The 14,980-nt window shown below is 53.5% G+C and overlaps 1 protein-coding gene across 2 annotated transcripts in view; it reads right to left on the bottom strand.

Moving 5' to 3' along the window:
* Positions 1 to 835: 835 nt before the first annotated feature.
* The window catches only part of VSTM2L (V-set and transmembrane domain containing 2 like), a 38,904-nt gene continuing 24,759 nt past the window's right edge, over positions 836 to 14,980 (bottom strand). For both annotated transcript variants that reach the window (NM_001077976.1, XM_059892637.1), the window contains 3 exon segments: positions 836 to 2,232; positions 11,912 to 11,962; positions 13,873 to 14,042. In NM_001077976.1, the coding sequence (NP_001071444.1) occupies positions 1,960 to 2,232; positions 11,912 to 11,962; positions 13,873 to 14,042 (494 nt within the window). In that variant the 3' untranslated portion in view covers positions 836 to 1,959.

Here is a 14,980-nt window from a genome sequence, read left to right as displayed (position 1 = left end):
GAGCCCATTTCCTCAACTGTAATATGGGGGTGTTGATACCTGGGGAGAAAATGAGATCCCTAAAGGGATGCCTAAACCTCCCAACTGAGCAGTCCACGTGCTCACATGCAGGGCCATTAATTACAGTGCACCCAGATGGGACCACAGATTCTTGTCAACAGTATTAATGGATGCATAAATTGATAAGTTGTAGGATAGTCGAACGGTAATAAAAATGGACACATTACAGACACATGAAATAATCTAGGTGAATCTCACAAACATAGCAGTGTATGAAAGAACAGATAGGGTATAATTCCATGCGTATAAAGTTCTAAAAATGTAGACAAAACTCAACTATATTATTTAAGATGATATACATATAGGTAGTAACACTGTAAAAAAAAAAAAAAAAAAAGAACACTGAGAATGGGATTACCTTAAAAATTAGGGTGGTGGTTCCCTCTGGGAGAGAAGAGGGGGTAATCTGGAAGACACATGGGCAAGGCAGGGGGTTCTTTTCTGGGGTTGCCTGGTGAGCTGGTAACTCACCCTTACTTCATTTATAAGTTATTTATTCACAAAACAGTATAAACATGTTTTTTGTTCGCTTCTATATGGGTAATGATCTCAAAATCAGAATCATTCGAGCGCCTGGTAATTGGATTGGCGCTGGACGAGGGCTGGTTTTCTTTCTCCTTGAGCCCCCACTGGAGTTCGTTCTGTGCTTGGGGGGCCGAGAGCAGGCGTGAGAAGGGACTGAGTGAGGTGCGGTGTGGGCTGGCCTCCCCCCCCATCTCCCCCTCCCTGGCCGCACTGTTCCCAGACGTGAATGCCCCAGAAAGACTGCCCAGGGTTTTTTTTTTTTAAATCGCTTTATTCAGGTTGGCTGGTAGTCACGGACTGGATCATGTGTACAGGGTAACCCACACCCCCCCCAGGCAAAGCCTAGGCCTCTCCCACATCCCCCGCCTCCATCGCTGAGGGGTGGCCAGAGGTTCCAGCCAGTTCTGAGGGGGTGTGGGGCTCAGTAGAAATATTTACAAATCACCAAGGGGGTGGGTGCCCCCCTGCTCAGGAATTGTGAAAGGATTTGGTATGGGGGGGCCCTTGGCTCCCAACAGCGCCAGGCCCTTGAAGGGGGGTTCGGCATGGGTCCTGGGAGGGGGCTGGGATGGTAGGAGCTGGCAGAGGGGGCTCCTGCAGAGCCTCGAAGACCCTCCAAAGGGTCCCGCTGGTGCAAGACTCTGCCTGGGGCCAAGGGGTCAGAAGGGAAAGGCCCCCCTTCTGACTTGCCATGTGAAGGGGCAGATCCAGGGTCCCCCGCCTCCCTGGTGGGTGGGACAAGGGGCTGATTCTTAGTGGGAGGAGACTGAACATGACTGGAGGCGGTGGGAGCAGTCTCCCTGTCCTCCCAGGGCCCCTGTGAGCCACTTGGCCAAGGGGTCACGGCTCTCCTGGGGGGCTCTGTGCCTCACTCCTTCACCAGAGGCCCTGGTTCTGCTCAGAAGATTCAAGTCCACATTTGGGAGAGGTCACCGTTCCACGCCCCCGGGGTCCAAGCAGGGGATGGGAGGAAGGAGGGAGAATAAGGCTGGGAGGCCCCCGGCTTGGGACGGGATGGGAGACAAGCAAGCAAAGCGAAACACTGGACTCAACCGAAGCTGGTGACAGACGGGGGCGGCTCGGTCCCGGCCTGGTGCCCCAGCCCAGCGTTCCGGGGCGGCTGTCCCCTGGGTGCCCCGGGCCACCTTCTCCGAGCCAGGTCGTGGCGGGGGTCTGAAGGGGGAGGGTTGGGCGGGGCTTACATGCTGAGCTGAGGGGTGGTGGGCGCAGGGCCGAGGAGGGGGCCACGGGCCGTCTCGGGGATGGGGAGGAGCTGGACCCGGGCAGCCCCGGCCCCGGCGGTCCAGCGGCTCCTCGCACACTCGATATAGCCAGAGGGGCGCAGGGCAGGCCGGCGGCGAGCTGGGCATCAGTCTAGACGCTGCAGGCCTCCTCGTCCACCGAGCGCTTCCGCAGCTCCTTGCCGGGCTTGGGGGGCGGCGGGGCGGGCGCGGCAGGTGGGGCCTCGGGCAGGTGCAGGACGGAGTTCTCCCCCGGCTGCACCCGCAGGTAGGCCTTGACCTTGTGGTGCCGGGCCTTGCCGTCGCTGAAGTCGATGACACGGCACTCGTAGGTGCCTTCGTCCGTGGGCTTCACGCGCGACAGGCGCAACTTGTGGGAGATGTTGCTGCCCACTACCTTGACCACCTGGGGGCGACACAGAGACAGTAACCTTGGCCACTGGAATCCAGGGCCCGCTCCGCGGGTGGGGCCCCAGGGACACTCCCATCAAGGCTTGCGGAATTCAACAGCAGAAAAGCAAAGCAACTTAAGTGTCCATCAACAGATCACATGAACAGGTGCTGGTCAGTTCATTCAGTGGAATATTGCATAGCAGTGAAAAACCATAAGCTAGAACTAGCCGTATTAGAGCTCAGGGATACATGGGGTGAAAAGATCTCATTGCAAAACTCTTGCCCTATGATGTCATTTCTGCAAAGAAAGGCACGAAAACACTCTACACTGGTTTTGGTGACTTGTGTGCAGGCAAGTTTGAAAACAGACACCAGGGAATACAGTGTGGCCTCAAAGCTATGGTTGTTTCTGAAGCAGAGCCCAGGGAAGGGCTGGGGTAGACTGCAAAGTGAATTCTTAGCCTTATTTGTCAAAATAAAATAAAGGCTGATCACAAATATATCAGGATGCCAATAATAGCTCACTCCAGTGGAGGTGGGGTGCAGGAGGAGCAAGACTGTGATATTTGTCTTCATATTTTGGCTTTTTGCTCATTTACTTATTGGATGGGGTTTTAAAATTTTTACTTAAAATTGAAATATAGTTTATATACAATAAGGCACACACAGCTTAATGAAATTTCACGTGTATGCTGGGTGTGACCACCATCCAGAGCAAGGCATGGGACGTTTACAGCCTTCTGGAGTGCAGCCTAGTGGCCCCTCCTTGTCAATTCTCACCCCCTTAGGTTACCTAGTACTCTGATTTTTATCACCCTAGACTAGTTTCCCCTGTTCTTGAACTCATTTGTATGTGTCTTCTTTCACACAACATACTATCAGTGAGATTCCTTCATGTTGCCTGGCTCAATTTGTTCCTTTTTATTGCAGTGTAGTATTTCATCACATGGATATATCGCAATCTGTTTATCCAGCCATCTGTTGATGGACATGTGGGTAGCTTTCAGACTAGAGCTCTTCTTAATAAATCTGCCACAACTATAAAGCTGCTGTGAATTTTTTCAATGAAGAGGGAAAAGGCAGTTGGACAGTCATATGAGATACATCACTGGGGAAGCTAGATGAGGACAGGGGACTCTGTGATCTCTTTGTAACTTTCTCTGAGTCTGCAATTCAAAATAAAAAGCTGAAATAAAAGCGAAGTTTGGCCTATAAATTGGGGGTGTTGTAAAAGGGGGCTTCCATCCTTCTTGTCCCCTTCTTCCTTAGAGCCAAAAGAAGCCCCTCCTACAGCCCCCACTCAATCTAGACAGAACAGGGGAAAACAGTCCCTAATAGCCAGCTGCGACCCCCTGCTCAGTGATGTCATTACTAGCTGGCACTGCAGGCTTGCCAGGGCCAGGATGGAGCTGAGTGAGCTTCAGACTGGTGGCCTCAGTCCGGAGCCCAACTGGTCCTTCTCTCCTGGGGGGGTGGTGATGAGGACAGATACCCAGTCTGCCTGTTCTTGCCACAACCCATATTCTGTAGGAGGACACCCTTGCTGATCACCCTTGTAGTGAGGAGGCCAGGGTGAGAAAGAGGACGGTATCTGAGGTGATGTGTTCACCATGCAGCTGGGCCCTCACACACGTGACTTCTAATCATCCTATTAATTGGCTCTGGCTTCTCTGGTTCCTTCCTCCTGGATTCCAGGCTCTTTCTGACCTCACAGCCTTTGCTGGTCTCTCTGCCAGGATGCTGTCTCCCATCACCTCCTTGACTCCCATTCATTCTCACACATCACCTCCTCCAAGAAGCCCTCCATCACATCCTCCTGTCTATTTCTTTCCTAACACTCATCACAACTGGAGAACCAAATATTTGTCTGTTTACTTGATTTTTGTTTTTCTGACTAAACTATAAACTCCACAAGGGCAGGAATGATATCTATCTTTTCCATCTCAGTGACCACTCCAGAGCCTGGTACCCTGTAAATAATAATAATGAAAAAAGAAAATGTATAAGTGTTTAAATGGACTTACTCTAGTCCCTCCTTTCTCCAAATGAAGTGGTACCCAGATATCATGCTTGTTAATTTTGGGTCACATATATATGATCATATCCACTTTACAGATGGTGAAGCTAAGCCTCTGAAAGATGTGGCTTTCCCATGGGCATCAAGTCAGTGAACCCAGGTTGCCTTTGCACACTCTAACCCTTCAAAGGTGTGATGGGCCCACAGAGGGTCACCCAGAGGTAGCAGGGCCACAGGGCATGTCCCAGGCTCCGGAAGGGAAGACAGCAGTGGGCAGCTGCTAGGAGCCTGGCTCACCCTCTCTTATTCTGACCTTCCTGGCTGGTCATCATCCCCCACAAAGCAAGAGTACATGGGTTTATGGCACAGCAGGAGGCAGGAGGTGGGACAGAGGCAGAACTGCCCACTTCCCTGTAGAGCAAGCAGTGAGAGATTCTTCCAGTTGGCCCCCTGGGTGTGGGACACCCCCTCCTCCAAGGTACTGGGGCAGGGCCCAGCTGGAGGCCATCAGCCCTGCTGGTTCCATCACCTCTGACCAAGGGCACAGAGAGGTCCTGGGGCCCTGCCACGCTCTCAGGCGAGTTAGGAGATGCCGTTGCAAATGCACAGCGGGGAGTGAATTACCTCAACATCTGTTTCCCTCACGGATATTAATTATCCTTCATTTGTCAACCCTACAAGGCGCTAATGGAGTAATAATGTGAAGCGCTGGGAGGAGCGCTGGGGAGGGAGCACCATGCATGGCCCATCCCTCTGCCCACACTTTCCCTTCCCTGGACCGGAAGCCCTGGTCACTGGCTCCCTCCTACCCCGTCACCCCTGTGTGTGACCTCCCCGACCCAGGGAGGAGAAGGGAGACAAGGAGAACAGCAAACAGTGCTGGGAGGCTGGATCTGACACTGACCTGTCCCGAGCACCCTGGCCTCAGTTTTCTTGGGCTGGATTCATCCTTTCATTCGACAAGACCATGAGCGAGACCCACTCCGAGCCAGGCGCTGGGGGATACAGCTGCGAGCCAGCCAGACCCCTGCAACTCCCACCTAGGCTCCAGATCTAAGGGAGAACCCAGACCTCACATCCGTAACCAAGCACCCAGGGGAGCCGGCTTACACCAGAACGACGGGAGAGGACACACATCAGTCCTGGGGATCTGCATCTGTAAGCACCACCCAGAGAAAGCAAATAATAAAAACAGTAACAACAGTTAACAGCAGAGCTGGTAGCTAATATTTATGGAGCGCTTGATCCCTGGGAGATGATGTGCTAGAGTCTACACTTTATTTAAATCCCATAATAAATAACCCCAAGATGTAGGCACTACTGGGATACCAAGATATAGGCACATTGGGATACCCATTGTAAGGGTCAGGAAACAGGGCTCAGAGAGGTAAGGTGACTTGCCCAAGGCCACCCAGCTGGTGACAAGAACCAGGTCCTAATCATATCCCTGGGGATTCTCCCAGGACCAGTAAACAAGTCTGTCTTTCCACCCGCCCTTCCTTGTCTTTCCCTAGGCCTCCAGCCTTCCATGTCTTCGGGCAGCCTGGCCCCTTCCTCAGAAGCATCTCTTAAGTGAGAGAGCCATCATCTTACCCAGGCTTCATGGGGATGGTGGAGCAGCCTGTTGGATTTCAACATTCACAGACTGGGCAGAAAAATCCTGCAGCCCAGCCCCCCAGCATGGGGCTGTGAGGCAGAGAGACCCCCACGTGGAGGCCTGGCTGTAAATCATAATCGCCTCGGCCTTGGCCACGGGCATCGACAGGCCTTAGCAGTGCAATTAAGCACCTAATTATGCTGAAAGAGACAAGGTGGCCAGTCCACACCATGAACAAGCTCAGCCTCCTTCTTGCCTGCCCACGGCCCAGGCCTCGCTGGACACGGCAGGAGCCCACAGACCATCAGGTGGGTGGGCTGGGATCCTTCTCCCGAGCTGTACCAGGAAAAGTGGATGATGGCAAATTAATCCATGGTGCCAGACCTTTCCTCCATGTGTCCTCAGCCTAAGAGTGACGTGGTAACCCTGAGAAGGTGCCGGGTAGGGAGCAGAGGGTCAGGAGGTCCTTTCCCCAGGCCGGGCTCTGAGCTCTGCCACTCCTGAGCTTTCATCAGGAACACCCAGCCAATTCACCAGTGCCCAGCTGGTAAAGAATCCGCCTGCAATGCAGGAGACCTGGGTTCGATCCCTGGGTTGGAAAGATCCCCTGGAGAAGGGAATGACTACTCATTCCAGTATTCTGGCCTGGAGAATTCCATGGACTGTATAGTCCATGGAGTCTCAAAGAGTCAGACACGACGGAGCAACTCTCACTTTCACTTTGGCAAGGCCAGACACCAACTCAGAGTCTCCCCAAATCTGGGCCCCAGAAGGCCTCACCCATTGCAGCCAGACCCTCCCAAGTCATGACCCCCATATCTCCCTTCACACGGGCACAATCTGTCTCTGAATCCCACTGATCTTCCTGCTAAACAACACTGGTCCTTCCTTTCTCTCCGGAACCCAGATCCCCACACACTGGCCAGGGCAATATCCCAGCCTCCCCCAGGGTCTCTCCAAAGTGCTTTGCTGCTAAGTCATGTCACTTGTGTCCGACTCTGTGCAACCCCATAGATGGCAGCCCACCAGGCTGCCCCGTCCCTGGGATTCTCCAGGCAAGAACACTGAAGTGGGTTGCCATTTCCTTCTCCAGTGCATGAAAGTGAAAAGTGAAAGTGAAGTAGCTCAGTCATGTCCGACTCAGCGACCCCATGGACTGAAGCCTACCAGGCTCCTCCATCCATGGGATTTTCCAGGCAAGAATACTGGAGTGGGCTGCCATTGCCTTCTTTGGCTCCTTCCAATCCATCCCCCTAAGACAGTCAGACATATCTTTCCAAAATGGCTCCAACTTAGAACCCTTCCTGTGGTGGCTCCCCATAGTGGCTGCTGGGGGAATCCTCTCCTTTCCCTCACCCACCAACCTCCAGCAGTTCCTCCAGCACACACACACACACACACACACACACACACACACACTCAGAGAAGTTCCCTCTACTCCAAGTCAACCCCCCTACACTCCAGTGCTCACTTCAAAGAACACCTCCTCCAGGAAGCCCTCCAGACCCCTCAGACTAGGTCAGGTCCTCTGTGACTGGCTGCACTCCTTCTTATTTTGATAGTCACAGCTGTAATTTTACTTTTTATCATGTGTGATGGTTGAGTTATCATCCATTTGCCACACCGGCTGGGAGTACCCTGAGAGTGGGGACTGGGTGTGTGTGACCATGGCCTTCACAGAGTAATCTTTGGGGCCTCAGCCAAAGGCCAGCTGCTCTGTGCCTATTTCAAGGGATTCCCAAGATGCATGGAGTGATTTCGACTCCACATGAATCTTGCTTCCCTTTCAGACTGCAGAATTCCATGCCCTTTGTATACCATGGATCACTGCAGGAATTTTCAAGGAAATATAGAAATGTCTTCTACAGAAAATAAAGTCGTAGTACACCATGACCCACTGCTTGGCCTGTTAATCCTTCATGAAGAATGCAGAGCTCGTGTGCTGCTCTCGTCCCCAGCCCCCACTCCCTGCATCAGAAACCATGCAGTATTCATGCATGTATCACATGTATGGGGTGGGCAGGCAAGGCAGGCAGGGGCTTGATCTGACAAATACTGCTGCCTCCTTTTAACCATTTATGCAGATTTGGGGGCCCAGAGTTGGGAGGTGCTGTTTGCTTTCCACAGTTTTTCAAAAATCCAATTAGGTCCCAACAGTTAAAAATCAGGGGCTTCCCTTTGCATTACAGGGGACACTGGTTCGATCTCTGGTCCGGGAAGATCCTACATGCTGTGGGGGCTGCAGCGTGCTTTCTGAGGCCTCTTTGGCTGCCGCTTGGCTTGTAGGGCTTGGCTGGAGAGGAGGCAGGGCTTAGGCTAGCAGGGCAGGAGCACAAGGCCACATGTATACTGGGACCCAGGCTGCCCATGGCTGTTTTGGACTGAAACAGGTTACATGAATCTACAGCACAAACAACTGCAGTTAGACCAAAGAAGGGACTAACAGTAACAAAGGCAGGTGAGCCTCCTGGGAAAGGGATGCATGTGGAGAATTTCACCTTATTTTCAAATTCAGCAGTTGGGGGCCATCTCTACTTACAAAATTGTTAGTTAAGGGGAAATTAATTCCAAAACACAGCACTTCAGTGAACTCAAAAGAAAGACTTCCAGAACCTGAAAGTGGACACAGGCAGAATTTATCTGAGCCCCAGGAATGAGGTCCTGATGAGGGAATCCTCAGCATATACAAGCTCCCAAGCGAGATAATTTTTAAGGCCAGGGGATCCTTCCCCAGGCCTCAAGTTAAATGAGATAAATCACATTGTAAAGTACTCATCATGGTTCCTGACATATGGCAAGCACTCAATAAATGTTAGCTGCCTTGTTATTATTGTTATCAATGCTATTATTACAGGTGCCTGTAATTTAAACGATCTCCTTATGAGATTCTGAGCTCTTTTCATTCCCTCTCCTGTTTTCTGCAAAGCTGGGCCTCCTTTCCCTGCTCCACACCCCTCCACCCCCAATTCTGGGAATAGGAATCATGTGATTTGAAAATTCATATTAAGTTTCCACTCTAGTAACCATTGTCATTTACACGGCCGAATCCAGAGGACTTTACAGTTTCCATGGCGCTGTTCATATATTTGTTAGACAGCAGTGAGTGGGGGAAGAGAGGCCCAGGGAGGGGCAAAGCTGGACGAGGACTCGAGTGGCCCTGGGACATTTGGCGCTGGCCCCACGTGTCCTCCCTGCTCTACCCCTGCACTCAGCGCTGCCGCATCTCAACCTCCCCAGGGCCACTATGGTGAACCCAAGGGGTTACCGCACCCACGATGGAGCCCTGCCTCCACCAAACCCCCGGAGACTCATTTTACTTCCTACTCTGAACCTGGGGCCCCCAAGGTGCTGACGCTGCCCAGCCAGAAGACTGAGCTGTTTGTCTTCCACAGTTTTTCAAAAATCAAATTAGGTCCCAAGAGTTAAAAAATCAGGGACTTCCCTGGTGGTTCAGTGGTTAAGAATCCACCTTGCAATGCAGGGGACTCGGGTTCAGTCCCTGATCCGGGAAGATCCCATATGTCTCAGAGCAAGTAAGTCTGTGTGCCACAACTGCTGAGCAGAGCGCATTCTCTGCACCAAGAGAAGCCACCACAATGAGAAGCAAGTAGGGAGTAGCCCCGCTCACCGCAACTAAAGAAAGCCCGCATGCAGCAACGAAGACCTAGCACAGCCAAAAATAAAATAAATTTTTTTAAAAATTGGGAGATACTTCCTGGAATTTCGGAGTTTTAGGTGACATGGGACTCTGGGACCAGCACTCCTGCATGGCTCATCTGGCTCCTGCAGGCACAAGGCCTTCGTTCCCAGGCCCCACCTTCCCACATGACCCCTGTACACATACACGCACAGGCACGATGAGTATGGTGTTGGCATGTCCGTGTATCAAAATCTGTGTCTGGCTTTGTGCTGCCATTGGCCTGGGTGTGTGTTTGTGTGTGTGTGGCAGTCACTTGGTAAATATTTATTGGGCGCTGACTACCTGCCAGGCACGGTGCCAGGCTCCAGAAATCAGGCAGGCGCAGTCCCAGCCACACTGTCTTCAGGGAAGACAGGCCTGAAATGTCTTCAGGCAAAAGACAGACAAAAAAAGACAGACAAAAATGTAGCCAGCAAGGAGAAGGAAGGGGCGCCGGCTGAGTCCCAGGGTCCAGGGAGGCTTGATGAGCTGAGTTCTGAAGGAAGAGAAAGGAACTGTTTTCTAGGCCAAGGGACTGGCCTGTGTAAATGTCAGAAGGTAGGAAGGAATGCGAGGCTGGGAGGCAGCCAGGGTTGGGAGGGACAGGGGAACCAGGTCCAACAGATGAGATGGCCCAGAGGGTGAGCAGAGTGAGCTGCACAGAATCTTGAAGGCCATGGAGAAATCTGAGCCTTCTCTCAGGCTGCAGGAACCTAGGGTGTGCTGCTGCTCACAGATGTCCGCTAACTGTGCGTCCATGTACTTAAGAACTATCACAGGAAAGATGCTCTCTGCACATGGAAATGGGTCTGTGTTTGTCTGGGAATCTCCTAACCAGAGCCCCAGCTGGTGCAGGAATCGCCAGGGATTGGGGTGGGGGTGGGCATTGCACAATCATGCTGAGTACATTTATTTTATTTAACTAATTAGCATCTTTGCATGCCCCTCACGTGGGGCCCAGCAGCCTTGAATTCTAATCCTCTAAGTCAATTAGATTATTTTCTCCTTTGTGTTAGATGCTTCTTAAACCCCAAGCAAAATCATCAGTGAGAGAGTTGCCATGAACAGGGTATATTAATGTACACAGAGGTCTCCACCTGGCCAGGCTTAACTGATGGGTGTTTGGACAAGAAACAAGATGTTACACATGGGCGTGCCATTGGCAGAGGATGAGGGTAAGGGGCCAGGGTCGGTGGGCCAGCAGCCACCCTGAGCCAGAAATGATTTACATTTTACCAGCTCAGAAAGGGCCTGAGGGTAGATAGCACAAACGATGCTTTGAAGGCCTTTCTTCTGTCATCTGCCCATCTCCTGTCTGAGCCTCCGTGGGAGCCTCCCTCCCAACCTCCCGGCCTCTGTTCTGCCACCTCCAGGGCCTGGCATGACACCTCACGCCTCCTGGTGCCCACTCTTTACACTGTGAATTCTGCTGTAGGTGATCCTCTGTGTCTAAGTGGCCTTGGGGCCCTGAGCTCCCCAACAAGTCCTTGATGGGCTTGGGAAGGAGCAGCAGAAAAGAGTGAATCTGGAGGTCACTCCCACCAACATGCATCCATACCCCTGTGGGCACCTGCATCTTCTGGGCATGTGTCCAGTTGACTCCCAGCCTCCTGCCAGGCTGATTGCATGCCCCATGCACAAACCCAACCTGGTCCCATGGCCACACGTATCACCAGGTCAGTCCCCTCTCCTCAGCCTCTTCCAGACTCTGCTTGGGGCGCCCTTCTCTATAAAAACTGGCACTCCCTGAGTCCCCTGGGTGCCCTACCTCATGGGGCTCCAGTGTAGCCTGGAGACAAAAGCTCAATGTGGCTCAGCCAAGTCATGACCTCCAGCAAGGCTTTGACCCCTCTAAGCCTCAGCTGCCCCATCTGTAAAATGGGCAAAAGCTTGCCCTTTCCTCGAGAGATGGAGCAATGATGAAAATGAGTCAATGCATTAGAAGGCCCGGCCAGCCCTGAAACCCTTCGGCTGTAGATCCTCTGTCCCGCCTCACGTCCGGAGCCAGATGACCCAAGTGACCGTGAGATGCCGCAGCCGTCATTTGTGATGGGCCGAAAAAAGCCGACTCAGTCTCATTAGTTCCTCGTTGGCTTCCCAAATAAAAAATGCTGCTGAGACAGGCACGAAGCATCAGGCATGCAGAGCCTTGGCCCCGACAGGAGAGAATGCATCTTCTCTCCCCCATCATTTGTTTGTGCCTGTCATTCAATGAACTTGAAAAATCTCTGGCTTTTAAAAAACAGCTGGGCCAATTTTTTCCCCTTCTTTTTTTCTTTTTTCCTTCTCCTCCATCTTCTTGCCAAAGCTCCCTGCTGAACTAGACCAATTTTTTTTTTTTTAAATTACAGCTGTGTCCTCCATTAGAGCCCTTGTAAGAAGTCATTATCAAAACTCACACTTATTTTGGTGGCGTCCTTCCCTGCGTCTTCCTGCTGAGATGCTTTTAGCTGTTGGGAGGGGGAGGGTAGAAAAAGCAGAGACAAGGCGTTAGCATCACGGGATGGGGATATGGGCCACAGCTAAGATTCTCGAGACAGCAGGTGATGCTCCAAGGACCGCGGGTCTGGAGGCGGGGCTGGGGGGGGTAGTCCTTCAGCTCTGTGTCCACTCAGGGATGGAGGTGAGTTAGAGCAAAGGAAGATAAAGGAGGTATCTGTAAAACTGACTGCACATGCGCTATGCATTCTGATATGGAGGGTACTTGGAGATACACAGGGAGGGTAGGTGTGAACAGGCAAGAATGTAATTCGGGTTTGGCGTGTCTGTAGGACTGTCTGTCTGCACACTTGCATCTCTCTCCATCTGTGGATGCGTCCTGTTTTCAGGTTTGTTTGCACAGATGCTGCCAGAGCCCTGCCCACATACTTTCCCCTGCAAACTAACCTCAGAGGCTTCCAACTGCAAAGCCCACAACTCTGTGCCTGAGAGCTTTCTCTGACCACTCGAGTCCTCTAAGCCAGTGTGCTGGGGAGTGGACACCTCCGGGAGCCAGATGATTTTAATATGTATTTGTGAATATGTTAGAAGCCATTTCATGAAACATGCAAGAATGTGTGAGCATGCCTGTGTGTGCATATAAGAGTGTGTCATGTATGTGTTCATATGTGAACAGGTGAGCAGACACATATGTGTTTGCATAATACCTATATACACACAAGCGTAAGAATGAGAGTGTCTTAGTTTGCTCCCCCAGAAGCAGACCTTGAGACAAAGATTCAAGTGCAAATGATTTATTTGGGAGGTGATGCCAGGAAACACCAGGAGGTGAGTGAGTGAGTGATACCAAAGAGCAAAGGAAGTTAAGGTTGGGTATGTCCTCAAGCCAGTTACCACCGTGGGCAACTGAACTTTCTCCCTCTGAGCACCTGGGGATGCTCTTCAGTTATCCCGACTGAAGGGCGAGGGAGCTGGGGTATTTACCCTCCAACTGCTGTCAGCCGTTGATGGAGCCCTTTCCCAGCCTGCCTTCCGTGCCGGCAGGCTCTGTGGTCCAGAGAAAACCCACAGGCAGTGTTGCAGGGACTGGCAGTGGGGCTGGTGGTGGTGATAGCGCTGGCCAGGCAGGTGGGCGGGGACACCAGTAGCATATGCCTCCACGGTGTGTGTGTGTGTGTGTGTGTGAGTGTGCACGTGTGCCGTGACTGGGCTGCCTCCTGTGTCCGCAGGTATGTGGAAGGGCATGCGTGCACGTGTGTGTGTGTGTGGGGTGGGGGGACCGAACTGGGCAAAGACTGCCCTGTATTTAGAGGGCTTGCAAGAATCCGCCTGCAACGCGGGGGACCTGGGTTTGATCCCTGGGTTGGAAAGATCCCCTGAAGAAGGGAAAGGTTCAGATCAGATCAGTCGCTCAGTCGTGTCCGACTCTTTGCGACCCCATGAATCGTAGCACACCAGGCCTTGGCCTGGAGTGTTCCATGGACCCCATAGTCCATGGTGTTGCAAAGAGTCAGACAGGACTGAGCAACTTTCACTTTCACTACAAAGCAAGTGCCCCCAGGGCTTGGAGAAGGTGAGTCAGGAGACGCGCCTTGCCCAGTAACCTGGAGCCAGCTTCCGTCCCTCTGGCCTCAGTTTCCCCACCTGTACCTGAAGGGCGGGACTCTGCTCCCTGCAGGGCCCTACCAGCTGCGCGCATCCCAAGTACATAGCCTCGCTCCGCTCCCTACTCCGACCCCCCCACCAAGCTTCCATTCCAGGAAGGGAGGGAGACTGCTGGGGGCTGCAGAGGACGAGCACAGCTGGAGCCCGAGCCCGTGCCCCTCAGAGACGATGAGAGGCAGAGACATACCCCCTCCCGGGGAGTGGGGGGGCCAGGATCCTCCCAGCCCCACTCGGATAAGGCTCTCCCGGGCGGTACCTGGTTCGAGGCCCACGCCTGCTTGTCCGTCCAGTCCCTGTGGCTCCGCACGTACCACCACTGGATCTCCAGCGAGTAGGAGGGGGAGCCGCTGCCGCGGAAGGAGCAGGCCATCTCCACGTCCTCGCCCGTCCGCGCCGTCATGTCGTGGGGCGTCTCTGTGAACAGGGCTGTGCGGAGACACCGGGGGAAGGGTAGCCAAGGGCTCAGGAAACCTCAGGGCCGGCGGCGGGGGCGGGCGGAGGGGAGGGGCGGGGGTGGGGCGGGGTGGTCTGGCTGCTGGTGGGGCGCTTGGACCAGCTCTGGGAGGCTGGGCAAGAGGGCTGGGCAGTGGAGGCAGGTGGCAAGACTTGGGGATGAAGGAGGAGGTCGGGGGGCCCCGAATGTCCCACAGAGGCCAGCCCTCGACCCCCGAGACCGCGGGCACCAGATTGTCTGGAGAGGGTAGTGACGGATCCGAGGAGGGCTTGGTTGGAAGGTGTGAGCAAGAAGGCCAGGAGGCCAGAAAGGAAGCTGCTGCTTTCATCAATTCTTCCCAATTTCTCTGCCTGCCCCGCCCTGGGGGGGTCTTCTCAATCCCAGGGCACAGCATTCAGCACTGTCTTTGAGAAACCAGACCAGACCTGAGCCTCCGCCTCAATCAAGGAACCTTGCCGGGGTCCCCTCTGCCCAGGTTGGAGGGCAGGCCACTCCCACCTCCCCTTGGTCTCCATTCTGTCCTGTGAACAGGCCTCACTTTGGTCTCCGCTGTTCCCAGTGCCTGAAGTGTGCTTCCCTTGGTGCCTCTTTGGCCAGGCAGGTCACTCAAAGCTCCGCTGAAACCTGGCCCCCTCAGAAAGACTGTCCCTGACCCACTGGGTCGGTTCCCCTCAACACCCTGGTCATGGTCACACACACCCGCTGGCTGCGGGTACTGCCTGTCGCAGCTGCAGGACAGCAGGGACCAGAGCTCCCTCACTACACATTTCCTGGCACCTGTGAGATGCCCCAAACAGGTGGTACAGTCTCCATCCTCTCAAGGCCCCCAGGGGACGGTGGGAGACCCAGGTGCCTCCCGTCACCCGCGCCCCCCACCCCAAGCCAGGTCCAGCTCCCCACCAAAGACGGA

The sequence above is a fragment of the Bos taurus genome, chromosome 13 (genome assembly GCF_002263795.3).
Source record: "Bos taurus isolate L1 Dominette 01449 registration number 42190680 breed Hereford chromosome 13, ARS-UCD2.0, whole genome shotgun sequence".
Classification (NCBI taxonomy): domain Eukaryota; kingdom Metazoa; phylum Chordata; class Mammalia; order Artiodactyla; family Bovidae; genus Bos; species Bos taurus.
The sequence above is the reverse complement of the archived record's forward strand: the minus strand, read 5'-3'. Positions and strand labels throughout refer to the sequence as shown.